The 22683-nt window shown below is 38.4% G+C and overlaps 1 protein-coding gene across 1 annotated transcript; it reads right to left on the reverse strand.

The window, feature by feature from the left end:
• Positions 1-15961: 15961 nt before the first annotated feature.
• LOC114646356 (ras-related protein Rap-2b) lies at positions 15962-18203 on the reverse strand. Its single transcript, XM_028794515.2, has one exon. It carries the CDS (start codon positions 17874-17876, stop codon positions 17325-17327), a length of 552 nt encoding a protein of 183 aa, XP_028650348.1. The 5' UTR covers positions 17877-18203; the 3' UTR covers positions 15962-17324.
• Positions 18204-22683: the final 4480 nt, after the last annotated feature.

Here is a 22683-nt window from a genome sequence, read left to right on the forward strand (position 1 = left end):
TTCCTGCCCAACTAAAGAACACATTTTACACAGTAGATGGGAAACAAGCCTTGTGGGTTGCCTCTTGGGTGTGACTACCAAGAAATAGTCAATATACACTGAGTGATATGTTTTGGGTACTTCCAAAAGATATTGTGCATCCTAAAATATTGCAGCATAAGTATGCATTTAAATGGTGCACCGCATGTAGGCCCAATAAAACTAAATGTTATGTGCACTATTTACAGAGGATATCTCACTAACTGCCCTCTAAGGACCCATCGAGATGCACGTTTTTACATGGAGGACAATCTTTATCACTTCTAATCAGCATTTTAACATCGTCACAAGCTATGCAGTCAGAAAAAAATGTACAGTGCATCCGGAAAGTATTCACAGCACATCACTTTTTCCACATTTTGTTATGTTACAGCCTTATTCCAAAATGGATTAATTTTTTTCCTCAGAATTCTACACACAACACCCCATAATGACAACGTGAAAAAAGTTTACTTGAGGTTTTTGCAAATTTATTAAAAATAAAAAAACTGAGAAAGCACATGTACATAAGTATTCACAGCCTTTGCTATAAAGCTCAAAATTGAGCTCAGGTGCATCCTGTTTCCCCTGATCATCCTTGAGATGTTTCTGCAGCTTAATTGGAGTCCACCTGTGGTAAATTCAGTTGACTGGACATGATTTGGAAAGGCACACACCTGTCTATATAAGGTCCCACAGTTGACAGTTCATGTCAGACCACAAACCAAGCATGAAGTCAAAGGAATTGTCTGTAGACCTCCGAGACAGGATTGTCTCGAGGCACAAATCTGAGGAAGGTTACAGAAAACTTTCTGCTGCTTTGAAGGTCCCAATGAGCACAGTGGCCTCCATCATCTGTAAGTGGAAGAAGTTCGAAACCACTAGGACTCTTCCTAGAGCTGGCCGGATATCTAAACCGAGCGATCGGTGGAGAAGGGCATTAGTCAGGGAGGTGACCAAGAACCCGATGGTCACTCTGTCAGAGCTACAGAGGTCCTCTGTGGAGAGAGGAGAACCTTCCAGAAGGACAACCATCTCTGCAGCAATCCACCAATCAGGCCCTGTATGGTACAGTGGCCAGATGGAAGCCACTCCTTAGTAAAAGGCACATGGCAGCCCGCTTGGAGTTTGCCAAAAGGCACCTGAAGGACTCTCAGACCATGAGAAAGAAAATTCTCTGGTCTGATGAGACAAAGATTGAACTCTTTGGTGTGAATGCCAGGCGTCACGTTTGGAGGAAACCAGGCACTGCTCATCACCAGGCCAATACCATCCCTACAGTGAAGCATTGTGGTGGCAGCATCATGCTGTGGGGATGTTTTTCAGTGGCAGGGACTGGGAGACTAGTCCGGATAAAGGGAAAGATGACTGCAGCAATGTACAGAGACATCCTGGATGAAAACCTGTTCCAGAGTGCTCTTGACCTCAGACTGGGGTGACGGTTCATCTTTCAGCAGGAGAACGACCCTAAGCACACAGCCAAGATATCAAAGAAGTGGCTTCAGGACAACTCTGTGAATGTCCTTGAGTGGCCCAGCCAGAGCCCAGACTTGAATCTGATTGAACATCTCTGGAGAGATCTTAAAATGGCTGTGCACCGACACTTCCCATCCAACCTGATGGAGCTTGAGAGGTGCTGCACAGAGGAATGGGCGAAACTGGCCAAGGATAGGTGTGCCAAGCTTGTGGCATCATATTCAAAAAGACTTGAGGCTGTAATTGCTGCCAAAGGTGCATCAACAAAGTACTGAGCAAAGGCTGTGAATACTTATGTACATGTGATTTCTCAGGTTTTTACTTTTAATAAATTTGCAAAAACCTCAAGTAAACTTTTTTCACGTTGTCATTATGGGGTGTTGTGTGTAGAATTCTGAGGAAAAAAATGAATTTAATCCATTTTGGAATAAGGCTGTAACATAACAAAATGTGGAAAAAGTGATGCGCTGTGAATACTTTCCGGATGCACTGTACATTATGAATTCTAGCAGTATACCAAACAGAAACTGTCAGGCAGCTTGTACAAATTCGAAAAGGGAGGACCTCCAATAAGAATGACATCTGAGCGTCCATAACACATTACTCGGACAGCTGGAAAACGATACATTCTCCACAAAACAACCTTCATCCTAAAACTCCTCTGTTTAAATAACACCAGTTGTAACTTTGATGAAACAACAGGATTACCTTCCATCTGTGATATCTACCATTGCAGCAGAGGTAACTGACAATACAATGCATTCATTTACTTTCAGTTTTCTGCAATGTATTACAAAATGACTGTAAATATTGCAGTGTTGTTAAATAACCTGAGGGGAGACTATTGCCGAGATCCAGTAAGCACAGCTCTTAAACAAATCTAAACAAGTCAAGAGAACTAGAATGCCATGTGTTGAATGAAGGCAGCCTTTTGACCGCATGGGAAAAATTAAGTGAAGTAATTGGAGTGAAAATATGAAAAACTTCAGAGCATACAAATACAAGCTGAAAGATGGCCAACATGCTGAATGAACTGACAGAGGCTGTCAATCTTAGGTTCAGTGTGCCAAGAATTATCACATTAATCAGATTCTGGGATTGCCCTGCTGAAGCTCACATAGTTACAACAAACAATTGATCGCTTCTCACGCTGTTAAATGACAAGAGAAAGGGGGACCCAGATTCAGGCACTTTAGTAGTATAAAGTCTGCCCTTCCCTAACCTATTAAATGCACATTACACGTATTGAGGGTGTTCAGAGACTTGTCTATCTATCTATTAACCAAATCTGTTTAAATTAAATTTCAAGAAGGAATGAGCCCTAGAAAGGATGTCAGCCCATCACAGGAGGAGCTGTATTGTGCAGAAGTCTCCATGTTCATTAAAACTACACTTTACCTCGGTTGTTATGGAAGGCCTCTGGTTCTAACATGCCATGTCATTTATTTACAACACAAGTATACACACACAACTTGCCTACATGTTGTACATGCACAGTATATTTGAGAAAGACAATGCCAGAATTGCAAATGACAAAATGCAAGACAACTGGTTCCCTAACTATTTCTATGATAAAGGGGATCAATGTTAGGAACTGGAGTCATATCCCCAACTGGCTCCTGCTACCTATGACCCTACATAAGATTTAGGGAGATAAAAGGGAACCGATGGGTCAATGGACGGACGACCTTATGTTATCTATTGTGTTTCTTAGATAAGTCTTAGATAAAGAATTGAATAACTTTTCCAAACAGGCTTTTAAGTGACATTGAAGAATCTAACCTGTAAAAACACAGGCTTACAGAGGATACATTTGAGATGGAATATGACCTCTTGAGTCTCCTACATTTATTTTTGAGAAAATGAGAAACTTTCAATTGTTAAAAGAGTACTGATTTCTGTTGAAGGGCCCTCCACTGTTTCCTGGCTAATTGTCCTAGCTGTTAGATTATAGAACGTTTCAGCTTTGCAATGACACACACAAAGCAGTAACAACATTAAGTCCTTTTCACTTCCTGTTGCCAGTGACGTTTCTTGCGCTCTATTTTACTGGTACATTTGGAGGTAGACTGTCCAGTCTCTTTGCTGTCAGGAATGTTCTGTCTGCTTTGTGCACTTTTCCTTCCTTCCTTCACTGAGGCCACCTTCCGTTCTGAAGTCCAAGCACCAAAACTAGCCTTCCGAGTCAGGAGGTGACTAAGTCTTCAGTCTCAGGTCGAAATTTTGGTAAAAGGAAATTATCAACCATTGTTTCCATGGATTTTTAAATAAAGGTGTCGACCTCTTCTGTTGAGACTTCCTAGGCTGGCATCAGTCCAACCCTTTGGATAATAATTGGTGCATACATTTCTCCATCAACGTTTCACAAAAGTGACCGATGCTTCTTTTATTTTTAGTGGAAGCAGAGGCTTCATCTTACTGACCAGTTTGAAAGTGGCCTATATTGGGAGCCTTTGCGTTAGTCAAGACACTGAGAGGCATCCCCTTATCTGAATTAACAGATGGGGAGCGCAGCTTGTAGCCAGATGTTGGCCTGCATGTACTTTAGTTTGCACATATCAAGAACTCCATGCTAAAACTCTTTTTTCATTTATTAACCCTTTCAGCCCTGGATTTTCTGTTTTCATGGGAAAAATAATTTTGTGAGATATTCTACCTTTGGGGTTTTTAGGAAGCTCAAAAATGAAAAAAAAAAAAAAAAAAATGTCACTATTATTATACAATAGCAGCCAAATACTTCAATCTTCTTGAGGAAATAAAATTGAAACTGGAGCTACTTACTACATGGTATGCACAGTCTGGAAGCGTCCATTTTCACTTCCGTGTTTCGCGGACTGTATGCCAGTCTGTGCTAATAGTAGCATGCCCGATTCCAATGGCTGCAAACATACCTGTGCTTTACAAAAAAAGGCTGCATATTTATGCACTACTAATAAGATGTCAGGGCCAAAAGAATTAAAGAGTGAGTATAGCTGATGGTCACAGTATTCACTTTTGTGGGCAATCATCTAAGATACAGATTGCCAAAGAAAAAAGGTAATGCCAGGATGCTTCCAGGCCAGGGGTGGCCAACTCCGATCCCTGAGAGTCGCAGTGGCTGCAGGTTTTTGTTCCAGCTCAGTTACTTAATTAAAAGCCAATCCTTGCCAATAACTGATCTTATTGATTAGTAGCAAAAAGTAGCCACTAATTAAGAAAATAGTTAGAATGAAAACCTGTAGGCACTTTGGCTCTCCAGGATCGGAGATGGCTGCCACTGTTCTTGACCATCACAGGCCACATTCACTCATTCCAGGCTAATTTCAAGTCTCCATTTAACTGAACTTGTATGTTTTTGGGATGTGAGCGGTGAATAAACCTAGGCCTGAGGAGAATATGCAAACTGAGCCAAGCTTTAAACCCAGTCTCTTGGGTCAGTGAGGGAGTAACACTAAACAGTATGCCACCCTTGTGGATTTTTGCTGTATAAATATAAAGTTTCTATGCATGCTAACATTACAACAGTTTATAAGAAGATACAAGAAGTTATGCTAATCTTTTCCTAGTTGGGAAATGTTTTATGCAGGAGTTTCTCCTGCCTCTGACTCTCCTGGAGCTTTTTTCTCTCTTCCTTTATGCAAAGAAAAAATGGCAAACTATGCCAAGTGCTCCACATGAAATAAGGTGAAAATGAAAAAAAGGACTGCATATTAATTAGATTTTCTTTTGTACTAGAAAAACACAAGACAGACATCTAAATCCCAGCAGTGGCCCATTCAGTAGGATAAAGCCATTTTTTAAAACTGAAAGCTACTTCTAGGCCCTGCAGTCCAGCAATTCAGAAGAGAGATTTGAAGCAAGCCAGTGACCCTGAGCAAGTTAAATTGACTTTGCCTTGCTGTCATCATTAAGAAGCTGGATCTGTAAATGGCTGTGTATATTTATGCACTGAAGTGCTATTCAGTACAGAGTTTAAAATGAAGAAAGCTTGCCACAGATTAAATTTATGAAAAAAAAAATGTAATGACAAAACTGTGTTAAATGTTTAGGGTCCCCTACCGCAAGGCAAACCTAACCTTGAAGAGCACCAAATATGCACCCCAGGCAGGAGCTTGTGATTTTGCAGTAGCCTATATAAGGACAGCACTCTTTAAGTCACTTTTAGCAAAAAACAAAGAGAATCAAATAAACACTAGCATGTAGTGTTGTGTTGGGCAGCTGCTGACAATGTCTATTTATGGTTCAAAAGTGTCAACAAAAGCTTTATGGTGGACTCTCACAATGTCTCTAACAGGAAAAAAAACTTGCACATTGATAAATGAATAATTACAAGTACTATGTGCTTGCTACTTTTCTTGCCTGAAGACTAAAAGATCTTTTTTTTTTTTTGTCTAAGCACAGTAGTTTTGCACGTCTCTCACAGGGACTAATTTGAAGGGGAAGGATTTTCAGGATGCACAGCAGCTTCCTATAATGTTTCACCCTCATCAAAAAGAAGAAATGACGCCTCCCACCTCTTTCTGTCTGACAACCACAAAAACCCAGCATTGCACCAACCACCAATATTGTGCCCAAACCACTTAGATACAGTGGGCTGAGTAGGAACCCTTCTACATTATTATTATTATTTTTTTTTTTTAAATTGTACTTAAGATAGAAACCAACATCAGCATGTGGGGAAAAAGGCATCACCTATGACTGCATTCTTCTTTTTTAAAAGAAAGTAGAGAGAATGAAACATTATGCAGCAATTACAACATTCAGTATGCATGTTCTTCCCGTGTCTGCATGGGTTTACTCGGGATGTTCCAGTTTCCTCCACCAGTCCTAGGTAAGTAGACAATGCTAAATTGGCCTGTGATGCGTATGTGTTTTCAACCCTGTGATTGGCTAGCGCCCTGTCTAGAGACTGTTCCTGCTTTGCGCCTGATGCTTACTGGGATTGGCTCCAGCTTCTATGTATCCCATTTAGTCTGATGTTAAAACACATTTTGAAATACTAAGATCTGTTTTGGTTGCTTTATGTATTACTGCTAAATATATTCATTCAATTCTGTAGCTCTGCTTATCCAATTCAGATTTCTGGGAAGTTAGTGCTCATCTCAGCAGTAACAAGAACAAGTAACCAATCTCAAAAGCGATACCAGTCCATCACTGGGCACACTCAGACAAACAGAAATTCTCACTCATATTAGCCCTAACATGACATTGGAAGAAAACCCAGAGAAAATACACTCAACCACAGGAAGACAGAAGAATCTTCAAACTGACAAACAGAAAAAGCACTACAAACAAATTGATCATTAAGGTTTACTCCCTGGTGCCCAGTGTGAAAAACAAGCTGCTACCGAATATCACTTCAACATTTTCTCACAGTCATGATGAACGGTATAAGAAATATAGTGAAGAAAATCTATCCTATTTATAAGAGTTACAGGGGCCTCTAGATTTTCTGTTATAATTCCACTGACCATGTATTTAGATGAATTAAAAACTGTAAATCAAAGCTTGGATCAACAAGAAATTAAAGATTGTTGATTATGCTGAGGTAACAATTTTAAATAATTATTTTCATAATGTGACTCAAATGCTGGCATAAAGTACATGTACAAAAGTCATGTACATTTCTATACACACTACAGAATGATTAGTTCAAAATGTTTTTAAAAAGTCCTGCATGACCAAATTGAGGCCAAAGCCTTAATTAAGCCTCTAAGAGATGTATGTATCAGAGTTGTTAAAGACATGCCCATTTTCAAGGAAAAAATGTAAAAAGAGACTTGTGATTTCCTTTCTCTGTCCTTTTGAACATTTAAGGTTAGTAGCAAACAGAAATAATTTGCTCACTTTCAAGTCTGTTCCTCCAATCCCCAAAAGAGGACATAGTAGTAAAGCAGTTAAGAATCACTGACAACTACACTACATGTGTGTACTTCACAATCAGAACAGGTCATTCCACCCATTTATGTGTATATATTGTGTCCAATCTATTTAAATGACTGTTTTCACTTGAATGGGCTTAAGTAATAACTGAGCCCAAAGACAGATACACTAATACAGGTATTCTCTACAATCAGTAGACAGAATTCCTTGCCGTTGCGCACTGACTAAACTGAAAATTCAACGGTGGTGTGAAGCTTACAAAGCCAAGTATAAATGCTGTATCACATTAGCCCCAAGCACAGGGGTGCACTTGCTCTTGGCCAGGCTCCCTAGTACCATAATGTAAATCTTCTGAACCACACAGGTTCAGCTGAAAGAGACACTTAGCGGATCCTCTGCCCTGCTTACAATCTCTGTGAGATGATTAGGCATCTTTAGCCCACTCTCCCTTCCTCCTATTTGTTTCTTTTTCACATTTAAAAAAAAAAATCATATAAATACTGGCATATTTATTTATTTTTTTGCATAAACGAACTGCCTTGTAGATGTGGGTGTTGGTTTCGGGAGTACAAGTCCTCACAGGCACCTTACACTGCTGTGAGGTTACACTGAGCTTAGAGTGACAGAACTTCCACTGATGTTAGATGATATTGTTTAATGGGGGATATACAATATGAAGTAACTCCTTTAAACCATACTTTCAAAAAATAAAGATATATAAGCCAACAACTGTTCAAAGTTATTTTCAGTTTACTATTGTTACTTCTCATAGCACTGCTACACGGTTATAAATTGGGTCACCTTATCAAAAAAGAAAAAATACATTAACGGTGGGTCTCGGCTAACCAAATTTTTCAAATCATATTTAATTTTATTTTCACATGAATAAAAATTGTTGTTGATTAATTAGCCAAAGAGGTACGTACTAAGCTTTTTAATACTTTCACCATTAGGTTACAGAAAGGGAATGAATTGTGAAAGAGTCAAAATTTAAACTTTTGAGTTTTTAAACAGATTTACACACTTTTGAACACAATTTGAGCAGTTTGGGAGAGATATGTTAAAAGATACGAGTCTGAGTACACAGTACTTCAATCTATCCCAATTAAAAAAAAATTGATTCTGCAGAGTAAAATATTGGCTTGCAATATTTAATTGCTAAAGTCACAGGTTAATACAGGAAAAGTTAGGTGTTTGTACCTGAATGAGGTTGCTAGGCCAGCACAGGACACTCAACTCACACATGTGCACACACTCACTTGCACTGGCTGATTTAGAGTGACCAGTTAGTTAAACTCACATGTCAATGAAATCAGTTAGGGAAACCAATCTATGCAAACTCTACAGCAGGTTAAGCAGCCGCCATGAAAAGAATTGTCGAGCAGCAGTTAAGAAAAATTTTGATCTCGTGTTAGTTAATGCATCTATCAGTTAGTCTCTTTTTTTAAAAAATAAAGACTGTTCTATTTTTAAACACACACTATATATATATATATTTTACAAATAAAAAATATACTGTACATACAACAAAACACTCTCAAACCCAATTCAAGATCTTGAGTAGCTGGAACCTCTCTAGCCACAAGGCAGGCACTAAAACTGGTCAGGACACCATCAGTCAACTGCAGGGCCCACTCACTCACATCAGGCCAATATGAAATTGCCAATTAACCCAGTACACATTTCTATGGGGGTATAGGAGGAAAACTGCATTACCCAGGGGGAACCTACACAGACACAGGGTGAACATGCAAACTCCATATGGACAATGACTGGGCAAAAGATTCAAACATAGAATGCTAGATCTCTGAAACAGCAAATGTGTATCACTGTGTCCAGTGGCATTTTTAAACTTAAAAGCAAACAAATTTGTTTGTTCTTCTTTATAAGTAATTTGAATTCCAGTTTTTAAAGTGCACTTTGTATGTATAGCTTCAGAGTTCCTGACACATTTATAAAAATGAGATTCATCTGGCTGTTCATGCCCATGAATTAAAACAAGTGGTACTGTGTTTGAATCCTGGGCCTTGAACTGCTTGTGTAGAATTTGCACTTTCTTCCAGTGTTTTTGTGCGTTTCCTCCCACATCTCAAACAAATGCAGGTTCAGCTAACTGGTAGTAAACTGGCCCACTATGGACTGGCACCCTGTGCAAGGCTGGCTCTTGCCTTGCAATCAATACTTGGTAGCATAGACATTCATTTACACACACCATGGATTAGATTAAGTTCATTAGATAGAAAATGGATAGAAGAGTTCATGAGATGAATATTTTGTGCTGAAAAAACAAACAAACATTTAGTAGTATAACACAATATATACAAAACTTTAGTGCGGATGAGTAATTTATATAGCCACACACTTCATAAATCCCTACTGTCTCAGACTTACTTCTTACATTAAACTGCTTTCCACATCCCGATGGAAAGCTTGGGTGCTTAAGTGGTTAAGCCACAAGTAAAAAAAAAATGTCAACAATGTCTGACTAATGAATGAAACATAGGACATTTCTTGCAAGATTTCAGTTTAACATCAGACCACACAAACTCCAATGAAGGAGTGAGAAGGAAAAAGAAATTATATAAGCCAGAGCATGGCAAAAATCATGAAGTTTGTGGCAACAGAAGGGGTACATCAGTAACAGTGACCTTCATTCAGAATCCTTAGCAAAACGCTATTTCTCCGATACGCACTTTGTAATTTACAGTGTTCTAATTAACAGTTGTAATCTTTAACTATGACATCCACTGTACAAGTCAGTTTTCTGCCAGCCCCTTAAAGTAAACGTTATGAATAGCTTCGTTCACATCTCTGTTTTTCAGACACACATACAGTAGGCACTTAGAAATGACATTTAGATATACCAAATTAGATCTGAAGGGAGGGGGGGGGTAAACTCAGCATATGGGATGTGAAAACAGCAGTGCTGTGAATGCTGTTCTGTGGATATTCTGCCAAAAAGACTTTCTGAAGCTGGTAAAAGCTATGCAAACCAAGAATCCTCCTTAAGGGACTTTTTACTATTTGACACACGCTGCGCACAAGTAAAGTAAGCTGAGCATAGACTTTTGGTGAGCTAGTTTGTGCCTTTAAATATGTTTCTATCGCATAATCAAAATTGCATTGGAAAATAACAACGCTATAAAATACAATTCAAATGGTGGGATTCAGAGCCTGGACTGTATATTACGCTAGTATGACTTGAAACAAATCATAATTAAAAAAATGACAAATAAGGATATGAACAACAAGCAAAAAAATATTCCTCCTTAAGTGAAGTTTAGCTACCTTAAAGTTTTAATTTAATAATTTCTCTGGATTTCTTTAATTTGACCTTCTGCCATCTGCTTGCTGACATCATTACACAGCAGACACATCCTCATCAAACAGGGCCCAGTTTAGTTTTTGGCACAGCACGCTCAATGTGAGGTTTTCGTGCCGTGTCCCCCCAGTGCAGGCTGACAACGTGCTGCTCTCTCTGATGCCAGACATTCCAAGGTCTTTTCCAAGATCCAGAACAAGATTTCTCTCACCCCCTCACATTCTATTTAAAACCTGTTGAAGTAATCTCAGGGGAAAAATGCTGCTTATATCAAGCTTTGGAATCTGAGATAAAGTGTGAATTTTTCAAGCAGGCAGTATGCTGCAGAACTAATATGCACAGATCTCAGAAAGAGGAGGGGGGAGAAAAGGTCAGAACAAGGCAGCTATTGACAACTCTCCTGCAATTGACAGCAAGTTACATAACGCTCTATACAATAACTAGCTTTCTACCTAGAAATTCCCTTCAGGTGATTTCGTTTTAAGGGTTGGGGCATGCCACAACACATTCAAAAAGCAGAGAATGCTGCACGGTTTTGCTTCAGATATTTGGTTGGATAGCACTGATGGATCCTAAGATTAATCCCCCAGGCCAGTTCCTTGTCATTTTGAATTCTTTGCCAAATTCAAAACCCAACAGATTGTTAGAGTAAAAAAAGAATTCTTTTTTCTGACATGTAAAAAAAATTTCAAAGAAACATTTTACAAATATTTACACAATCTCTTATTACTAGACTAAATGTGTGGTATGACAAAAGACATGTTTTTAGTCCACAATGCACTTTAAGGTAGGAAATGGCTGCCTACCTTCCTAATTCAGTTATGATTGCATCTCTGCAAAACTGGAGAGAGAAATTTAAACATTTACTGCATATCACCACCAATATATTTAATAATGCTCAAAAAGAAACTTGAAGCAAATGGTGCAATCAATACCAGAACCTCTCAGTATTCATGCTGAAACATGAATCATTCTGTAAAATTACCTTCTGCAGTTACTCACGGAAAGAGAGACTTAATCACAGTTTTCATGTATCCATCTACTTTTCACCTGCTGATCCACACAAGAGTCATAGTGAGCCAACCAGTATAAATCCCAGCAGTACAGGGCACAAGGTGGGAACCAACCATGGATGGAATGCCAGCCCACCTCGGGACAAGCTTACCTAAAGGGCCAAACCCACTCTGCTAATTTTTATAGTCACCAATTAACCTAACATGCACGTCTTTGAGATGTGGGAGGAAAAACCCATGAAGACACAGGGAAAGCATGCAAACAACATGCAGTTAGCACCTTTGCTGAGGATTCTGGAGCTCTGAAGCAGCAGTACCACCTTATCTCAATGTATCTACTTTCTTTCTCTTAAAAATGTTTATTTGTGCATTTCATTAAAAACAGCACTTAATCTGCAAAACTGTCTGGAATCTCTCCTGCTGTACCTATGTGGCTGTTTTAAATGGTTATTTGGAAATAGCTTATACAGTAGCATTCTAAAAAGCAAAAACTGATATGAATGCATAGAGCAGACCACTGTGTCCTAAAGATTGAGATTGGCAACATTTGTCTAATATTAAAAGTGAAACACTCCTGAATATTTTGAATTTAAAAGAACAAAAAAAGTCAGGAATTGACTAAAACAAAACCCAACAATCCCTGGGTCCAATCAACCAACAGTCATTATTTCCTTTGAGCTTTTAGACTAATACTATGCAACACAAGTAAATAACTAAACATTTTCAGTCTTTAGAGTGTGCTTTTTTTTTTTTTTTTTACAGACAAATACATTTTTCACAATGGAATTGATGCAAAACATACAGTTCAACAAACACTGCTTCTGAAAAGAGAAAGTCGTCCAAAAACTTGAATAAACTGTATACAGTACAACTGGAAGTTAGTTTTGGAAGCCAGGCCACACTTTGATATTTGCTATGGCCAGGCGCTGCATCCAACCCTGGAACTGACAAAATACAAGCCAGAAACAGGAAGTTAGTACTGGCACAGGTTTTTTTTTTTTTTGTACATGACTGGAACGTTAATTGCATTTTTACTATTTTGCTGGTGCAAATTAAAAAAAAAAAAAAAAAAAAAAAAAAAAAAAAAGAAGAAGAGGTGTGGTTTATTATGGTTTTAACACGAATTAAATCAAAACAACATAATTAGTAAAACTAAAAAACTGAAGTTTCAAAGAAAGTTCAATAATTTTAAAACCTAAATCACTCAGCAAAGCAACCATGTAGATAGGGTCCAGTACAATTTATGGTTCCTTTTTGATGTAAGCATTATCTAAGAAACATGCCAGAACAAAGGAGAAACCAGGAAAAACTGCTCTCAACAAATGCATATATCACAGAAGTTGACACCCCTTAGAAAAACAATTTCAATTGAGCAGGTAACAGCTAGCCCCAGTTTAGCAAAGCAGATTACTCTGCGCAGGGTTTTATGATTAGCACTTCCTAAAAAACACAAATGCAAAGTAAACCAAATGCAAAACAGTCACCAAAACAAGCAAAACTTTCTTGCATATTGACAAATTTGCCCTGCATAAAAATTAAGACTTGAAAAAAAAATAACCTATTGGATCCAGCAGGTCAATCAGCCCATATTGTTTCTGTATACTGTGTTCCTGAATTTAAACTTCTACAGTCCATATCAGTCATCAAAACACAAAAAAAATTTCAAATTATGAAATCAATGAAAGAAGAAAATCTCCACATTTAAATTCTTTGTGGGAGTTCCAAATAGAAATCAATCATTTAATGCTTAGAAAATTAACTAATATTTGCTTTACATATAGAACTTCTGTTTCAACTATTACAAAGTAATTAGACTGCTGACGTACAGAACTAAACCCACAATACTAGTTTTAGGAAAACTGGCAAAGTCACCCTTTGAGTTAAAAGCATAAACTTCTTGAAATTAGAAGCTAGCTGATCAATATTTAGGGGAGGTATTTGTTTCACTGTTGTCAAACCTTACAATACACTGAAAAGTACATTAATAGTGCATTCCTTATAGTGATTCAAGTAAAGCACACCTCAGAACATTTAAGATTTAACTTCAGTTACAACCTACTACATGGCTAAAGCAATCTAATGGCCACACCCAGAATAACCACCAAATAGCTGATATGCTGCACTTAAGGTTTACACATTTAGTGATGATATCAACAACAAATGTTTGTAGATACGCTGATTTGTTTATTAGGCATGCATTAATCATTTTTTCTTAAACTATTTTAGATATAGCATTTATCGCAGCAGAATAGTAAGCTTTTACCCTGGATGTGATGTCAACTGATCACAGGACACACTCATATTCTTAGCACTTTTATAGATTTAATGACATTTTGGTGAAGTAATCCTAATCAGCTAACAGTCTTTCAGCTAATTCATTCTTCAGTTTCTTTTAAAAAATCCACTTTAAATATTCATAAAGGAACATAATTCAGTTTGGGGTTATGGGGGGGCCACAAAGTCTGTCCTGCCAATATGAAGCACATGGCATGAAACGATCCTAGATATGGTTCCAGTCCACCACAGAGCTCACATGTGCACACTCCTACAAGGCCAATTTAGAGTCCTCAGGTGAATAAATAAATATATTTTTTGTGAATGTGGGAAGAAAACCAGCGTATCCTTTAGGAACACCCATGCAGACATAGGGAGAACAGATAAACTCAAAATTTGAGGTGGCCGAAAGCCACAGCATATCCAAGCAACACTGAGCTTTATGAAACTGTCCTGGACTGGACATCCGTCCATCACAAGGCACACCTAAGTAAGCACATTCAACAACAATCAGGCATACGTACCACACAAGCCAGCACTGGTAACGGTTAATTGTGGTTTCATCTTGTCCATCCAGAACACGTTTAATGACATTTTACATTTATGCCAGCACTAACATACAAAAGCAAAACATGTTACAAAGCATGTTATAAAAATCATAAAGCCTGGTTAAAGCCCAAGGCATTTTACCAATTAGAGGAGAAGCTTTGCTATTTGCCACACCTCCGCCTGCCACAAGGTATTCAAACAAACTCAGTAGACTTCTGTGGCTCTAGCACTTAAAATGTACACACCACAACCTCAGCACCATGATCAAGTAGCAATAGCAGCAAGCCAGTTTATTTCCTTAAGAGCCATTGAAGATAGTGTGTCAGGTTTTGAGTGAAGCCCACACACAGCATGAATTCCACAGGTAAAGTTTAGAAAGGGCCTAGCAGCAAATGAGCAAGAATTCAGTTTTACTTGGATGTTACATGATCCCCCTAGATTAGACAATTTGCTACTTATCACTCACAAACTACTTCTTTGGCCAAAGGCAACCCAGTGGGAACAGCACATCAAATTCTGTATAAAGTCTTATTTCTATTTCTTCATGGGATTAACCAAAACTTATGATTTGACCAGCAAACTACTTACGCAACTATGTACCAGCACAACCACAACGCTGGCCTACTTTCATTAGTGTTTATTTTTTCCAGCAATTCTCAAACAACCTTTACTTTCTACACCAACCTAACTAGCACATACTTTTGCAGTTACTACACTCAACTTAAGACATACATTTAGGTAAACAAAACTAGATTCTTATTTATCAAAGACTGCATTCTTACTCAGCTCTCACTTTATTTCTTTTTAAGCAATACTTTCATTTTATTTGCAGTATTGCTATTATTATAATAAAATAATTAGAACAACATCCCCACTATCACTCAAATGACCACAGTTTTAAGGCTTTATTTGAGGGCTACAAAAAAAGCACTTCTGCTAAATGAATTCTGCTGCTGTAAGCTGCTCTGCTTGTGGACTTTGTGTTTGCTGTTTATTTCTACCACACCTCATCAAAGATCAGATAAGTCTCAACTGCCGGGACGATAAAAGACAAGGCAGAAGAAACCCCTAACAAAGAAAAAAGTCAGCATTATAAAATGCATTCTTTAGACACTTTCATTTGCATAGGCTTCACACAACATCGATTAATGAGGGCAACTGTATCATACTTGCTCCATGTTTAAAGAAAAATATCAAGAGAGCAACAAATGGATAAAAAGCAAAATATGTTACCTGTATGTAAGCAATTCACACGTCTAAATTTTATTTTGCTTACTGTAACCTAACCATTTATCATTTTAAGCCCACCCTACCCTTAATGAGTGAACCACAGTACATTTTGGCGTTTACCACACACTTATCCACTATGGGCTGGTAAAATTTCCCAAAGAAATGCTCAGTGTACATATTTAGAAGGAAAACAAATAAAAGAAAGAAAACTCTCAAGTTGTTTTTAAAAAAATTCAATTTGTATTAAAAGTCTTTGAAAACAAACAGACAGCAGTTAAAAGGCTGATCTGAAATTAAAATTACAATCGGGTTAGAATTTTAATGGTACATCACATTGTGTTAAAATTCTTAGCTCTTACATCTGCTGGCCTGGGGAAAAAAAGGGTCGAGTAGACAGGGGAACCCAGTACCTGTACAATTTCTTAAATTAAAAATTAGGCCACACCTTGATAGGCATAAAAATAATTTTAAAGGCTAGGGAAGGAAACAAAAAATTAGCTCCTTAATAAAAGGCTCTTTTGTTCCGTCACTGTGCGATTACCAAAGTAAAACAGTTAAGTACTTAGTGGATTGCAAGATGATGGAAATTGTGCAGATGATTTTGCAGGTTGGCACTAACTTGAACAGGTCATTTTTGGAAGGCACTAGACACGGGGCTGTCCATGGACCCCAGATCACGCAACATGGTTGTTGTTCAGGCTTTTAAATTAAAAATACTGAAAGAGAAGAGGCCAGGCCCCTATTTTTTCTAAAATAAAAACCCACGAGGATATTTTGGCTCATAAACACTTGATTTCCTAAATAACCCCAAAATTATTCTTTGCAACAGGTACAAAATAATTTCCTTTACTCTTCAACATTATTTTCGGAGATGCCCTGTCTCTTGACATGATCTCGGTTGCCACATAAGTGTTAGATCAGTTCCAGTTAAAGAAAGCAGTAGTTGAAATTGGAGGAGATTTTGTTTTCTTGGTGTACTCGACCCCTCAACCCCCCCTGCCACTCCACATCGCACAAGTTTACGGTGTCCAGTATATGTGGCGGTGCTACACTTCTCCTTACATTCACACATGAATCTCCCGGTTAGGGAAGGGGTGGAGGTCATCAAGAACGGATCGCATCCGTACACGACTAGTTAGAAGTCTTCAAGTTTCCTTTAACTTTAACCAACAAAAATAAACAAAAATGCAGAATTCACATCCTTCGGTGATGTATCTTTGTAACAGACCTCTAGGAACCCAAAACGCAACCAACGTGCGTTTGCTGATCGCTTCATTTGAAGGCTTTAAAATACTTGGTCGCTTTCCCAAAATATATATATGTTTCAAGTGTCTACTGGTCACGGTAAAATCCTAGAACATTCAAGTACTTTGCCATGTAAACACTATTTTGTCGGTTTTCTTTACTTTTTTGGATTTTTTTAAACGTGTGCAAGACAGCAGGACACCTTTTAAATACTGATCACGTAGTCAATGCATTACACCGTAACGTCCCGAGCAGTTGCTGTTAGTTTCCAATGTGTAGTTTCCTATTTTGAGTCACATGAACTCGCCTTTTGCCCAAACTTTGTGTGCGTCCTCTTAAAGGATCACACAAGACGAACAGCAATGATCGTCCCCGTTTGGCTGTGAGGCGTAGTTCATCTGCCTGACAATTTCTGCGAACAGTTCGTCCACGGAAGCTTTATTTTTGGCTGAAGTTTCCATAAAGGGGCAATTCCATTCGTCAGCGAGGGCTTTGCCTTCCCCGTAGGACACCTCCCGCTCCCCTTCCAAATCTACCTTATTTCCCACCAGGATCATAGGCACCCGCTCGTACCGCTTCACGCGGATGATCTGATCCCGCATGGGCTTGATGTCTTGGAAGCTTTGCTGGTTCACCAAACTGTATACCAAAATAAAGCCCTGTCCATTTTTGATGTACAAGTCTCGCATGGAGGCAAACTGTTCCGTGCCTGCAGTGTCCAAAATCTCCAGCACCGAAGGCGAAGAGTCCACTTCAATCTCCTTCCGGTAAAAATCCTCTATAGTGGGGTCGTATTTTTCTATAAAGGACCCCGTTACGAACTGGACCGTCAAAGCCGATTTTCCCACTCCGCCTGATCCAAGCACGACTACTTTGTATTCTCTCATGGCTTCTGAAACAAGTCCTGCCTTTCTCCGTCTCTCGCGCTCCCCCCGCTCTCTTCCTCGCCTCTCCTTTTTTCACTCGGCTTCGCTTTCAAGCGGAGGAGTTGCCACTGGCGAAGGGCGCTGCTTTTCCGTTTGCAAATCTCAATCCAGTCCGGGGGCAGCGGCTAATGATTTGAGGGAACCGTGCGGAAGGGAGGCGATGAAAACACTGCCCCAGCATTACCAACATGACATGCCGCGTCTCGCCTCGTCCTGCCGCCGCCGCTTCTTGTGCAATGCTGCTCGCTGCTGAGCGCTCAACGCGCACTCACGCGCTCTTCCTGCCCACTGACACCGAGCGCAGCGTATGGACGTCACTGAGTTAGCACCGCCCTCTTCCGGGCCCTTAAAGGAGCCGCTCCCATGTGCGCCTCTGGCACTCGCCACCCGGAAAGCTTAGGGAAGTCTTGTGTCTTGCAAGTTTCGAGTGAGCAACCAAAATAAAATGCAGCTCTTTCTCAGACTGCCCCTAGCCAATAAATGTGCACTCCTACTACTACTACTGTATGTCTACCTTCTGAAACAATAAGCAGTTTTACTATTTATATAGCGCCTTTCACAGATCTTAACAGTAATGTTTGACGAATTACAAATTTTCAGTTCATTTAAAAATGTACAGAACACGTCGGTGGCACATTGGCTAGCGTTTCGAGTCCCAGAGCAGGTGGGTCGGCTTTTCTCCCACATGCCAAAGGCGTGTATATTATGGTAACTAGCAACTCAAAAGTTAAAATTGTAAGTGAGCGTGTGGACGTGTGCCTTCCTGTCTGATGCAATCATCCGGCATCCAGTCCAGTGTTGTTCTCTAACTGTCTCCACATGCTACCACAGGTCGTGAAAGTGCGCTAATAGCCCGTTGCCACACGATGAACCACCTGGATTGGGACCTAAATGCAGCGCGGGACATCTCAGCACCACAGTGGAACAGTACAGTATGTGGTTTTTCTACGCTAGCTGAATTGCCAATTCTGCCACCAACCCCCAAGTTTTCCCCGTACGTTGGAGGATCTATTTGCAGCTGCCCCGTCTAGGAACTTTATCGAACGTGATCACGAGTAAATTGAACGACAGAAATGTAACATTTTAATACTCGATAATATATAACTCACGAATCATACGAAAAGATCTGGATCTTTGGGACAAAAACACTGCAAACATCAATCGATTTATTAAACCTGCTTAATATTATTTATTTAGGATCACTGGCAAATACAAATATTCTTACGCTAATTTTCAAATTTTAAATATAATGTACTTATATATAGGTTGCATTGTTATATTTATATCGTAAATTAGTTTAGATATAATGCAATTCATTTACTTTCGTTACCTTTTTGACATTTTATTGCCACCTCCTAATTATACTGATTTGTATTATCTGCGCACACTTCCTTTTCATAACTCTGCAGGGTTAGGCTTTGGCTTCCTGTGGCCATAACATTGCATTAAGCTGGTTCACATAATAAAAAATGGTTTATCTTCTTTTATACCATCTTAATGTCAGTTATAAAATATAGTAATACGTGAACTCCAAAGTGGCTCCACCCCCGGCCCATAATCAAGCTTGTTTTAGTGAGTCATGTCTGTCAGTTTGTCTGGTCTTGTGTGTAATCACAGGCTGTAAACATCTATGGCTTTAGGGAGAAATAGCTGAGGCATGCACTCCTTACTTCATCTCCTCAGGGGAAACAGGGGAAAAATGCTTGCAAATTTAGCTTATTGCACGTGATGCCCTTTAATAAAATAAGAACATTATGTTCAAGATTAGTATTATTGTTTTAGTGTTCCCTGACAGTGGCATTTTGATCAAAAAGAGTAATTATATAAACATATAATACTTTATAACATAAGAGCTCAAGAATGAGTCAATACATATGCAGAACCTAAATATTACAGGAAACATTTTGGAAACCATATCACACTATATCCAGACTGACAGACAGAAAAGACAAAGTTTCAACAATGAACTTATACTTGGGTTCATGCATCTATGTATCCATCAATCAATCAACAAATCAGTTACATTGAAGAGAACATGATTTCTGAATACTTTTTAGTATTATACAATATTTTACAAAACAGAAAAGTATAAGAATGGTGCAGTGTCAAAGGAAGAATAGTAGGTGTTGAAAAACAGCTTGATTGATGGTCCTTGAAATACATATGAAAAGAAAGAAAGAAAATAAGGATATTTTGTAAATGTTAATTGTGCAGATTTTCTAAACTGAGTCTTGTTTATTGAATCTGTTTTAGAAAATTTGAAAGCCCAATGACATGAGGTAGTGAACCAACCTGGATGAGTTACCGGTAGACTGTATCACACACTATTGCACATAACAAAGCTTACTAAATACAGGATGAAGTTTAGACACCAATCGACCTAACTTGTACATCTTTGGGATACTTTATATGATGGGTACCTCTTGAAAAATCATGAATCAGAATTTATGGAGAACCTAAAAGTCCACGTAGTTATTAACCAAGACAGAAACAGATTCCTAGTTCATGGAGCTTCAAGGAAGCGTCTCCAGTGATTATACCGCTGTGCTGCCCAAAAGGCTTACCTTTACTAGTAATGTTTTTCCTTGTGAAAGACCACCAGAGCAATTTTGAATAAACCTCTTATAAAAAGCATCTTTCAGTAAATGCTGATTGCATTGAGTGAAGGATAGGATATGAAATAGAAGAAGTAAAAAAATGGCAGTTACTGCAGACAGCAGTGGCAATTATAATCCTATTGATTATTTGCGTTGCTAAAATACAAATAAATAGACTTAAGAAAGTAACATTGTATAATGAAGCTTTAATGGTCTTAAACAGTCAACATGGCTACACCTATCCCATCTAGGTAGTATGTCCTATTACCTGTCAAACTGAAGGGTTTTCACCGGTGTCCAACTTCCGAGCTATCATTGTCTCTTTGGTCTCCTAATCAAGGCTTGTGGTGTAACGTGTTTTACATAATAGCAGCTTTTCTAACTATTGAAAAAAAAAACATTGAAGCTCAGAAGATTTTAATTTTATTTTCAGGGGATTGCAGAGGCTTTCCCTTAATTTCAAATCAAAATGATATCCAAGGCCTGTCAGGCAACACCATCTCTCACTGTACTAACCAGTACCAAAGTATATTCATAGGAAAACAAAAACAAGAAAAAAAAAACAGCTGCATATATGTGTGCCTTTCTTACAATAATCTGTTTGTACAAAACCACAGTAAAGCTTTGGTTTACACAGACTATTCTCTTCAGTCACAATTGACACTGAAACTGTCACAGCCTGTCACTAGACACTAAACAAACTCAAATACCCAGTGTGTGATACAGTACTAGAAATAGCAGAAAAAAAGTATTTCCAGAATAATTACACACTGTTTCTAAATACTCTAAGATATTAGGGGGGAAAAGCAACACTTTGAATTTCACCTTATTATTGATTTTATTTTTTAATAATATATATATAGAAAGTAATTGCTTGGCACATACAGTATATTATACCTACAGTCACTGAAGAAATCACTACCATTAAGGGATGAATTGCAAACTGCTTAATATCTACATTTTATCTCTTACAATATTTTTTCCATTTTCTTTTTTCGTTGTTTCTTTTTTTTTTTTGCTCTTTTTAGGAACCGAAACTAATTGTTTTTCAGCTGTCATTTACTGAAAATGACTCAGGAAGTAAGTCCTCTTCTAGTTAAGACTGAAGTGCAAATGCTTGAATAATCAGAATATACTTGTGACTAATGAACTGTGTTACTGCATGACCACACCCAAACACACACAGGCATCTATATAAGTATGGGGGGTGATGAAAAGGTTTTATAACAAACCTGAAAGTATTTTTTTTGTCAGTGAGCTGCCAAGGATTAATTCCAGTGTACTAAAATACATGAATTACAAGGAATTAAAAAGTTTCTAGCGTTTGTGGTTTAGAGTGTATGTTTTTATTTCAGAACCATGTCACCATGGATTCTAAAAATTGGAATATGAAGTTTTGTGTTATCACTGAATTTCTAGTGCTACAGAACAATACAGCCTCAAAGATTCATTCTTGCTGACCCGCCGTGTACTAGAACCAGTTCCTCTTTAAATGCCACAGTCAGAAGATGGACTTCAGTGTTCCATCATGGTAGGTCTGAGCATGGGAAAAGTGCTATATAAATAACATTTATTATTATTATTATTATTATTATTATTATTATATCTCTTCAAAGGTCACCCAAATACAGTGGTGTGAAAAACTATTTGCCCCCTTCCTGATTTCTTATTCTTTTGCATGTTTGTCACACAAAATGTTTCTGATCATCAAACACATTTAACCATTAGTCAAATATAACACAAGTAAACACAAAATGCAGTTTGTAAATGGTGGTTTTTATTATTTAGGGAGAAAAAAAAATCCAAACCTACATGGCCCTGTGTGAAAAAGTAATTGCCCCCGAACCTAATAACTGGTTGGGCCACCCTTAGCAGCAATAACTGCAATCAAGCGTTTGCGATAACTTGCAATGAGTCTTTTACAGCACTCTGGAGGAATTTTGGCCCACTCATCTTTGCAAAATTGTTGTAATTCAGCTTTATTTGAGGGTTTTCTAGCATGAACCGCCTTTTTAAGGTCATGCCATAGCATCTCAATTGGATTCAGGTCAGGACTTTGACTAGGCCACTCCAAAGTCTTCATTTTGTTTTTCTTCAGCCATTCAGAGGTGGATTTGCTGGTGTGTTTTGGGTCATTGTCCTGTTGCAGCACCCAAGATCGCTTCAGCTTG

The sequence above is a fragment of the Erpetoichthys calabaricus genome, chromosome 2, assembly GCF_900747795.2.
Source record: "Erpetoichthys calabaricus chromosome 2, fErpCal1.3, whole genome shotgun sequence".
Taxonomy (NCBI): Eukaryota; Metazoa; Chordata; class Cladistia; order Polypteriformes; family Polypteridae; genus Erpetoichthys; species Erpetoichthys calabaricus.

Bases quoted from the DNA above. Each gene is read 5' to 3' on its own strand.
- LOC114646356 (XM_028794515.2), bottom strand. From the start codon at position 17,876: ATGAGAGAATACAAAGTAGTCGTGCTTGGATCAGGCGGAGTGGGAAAA.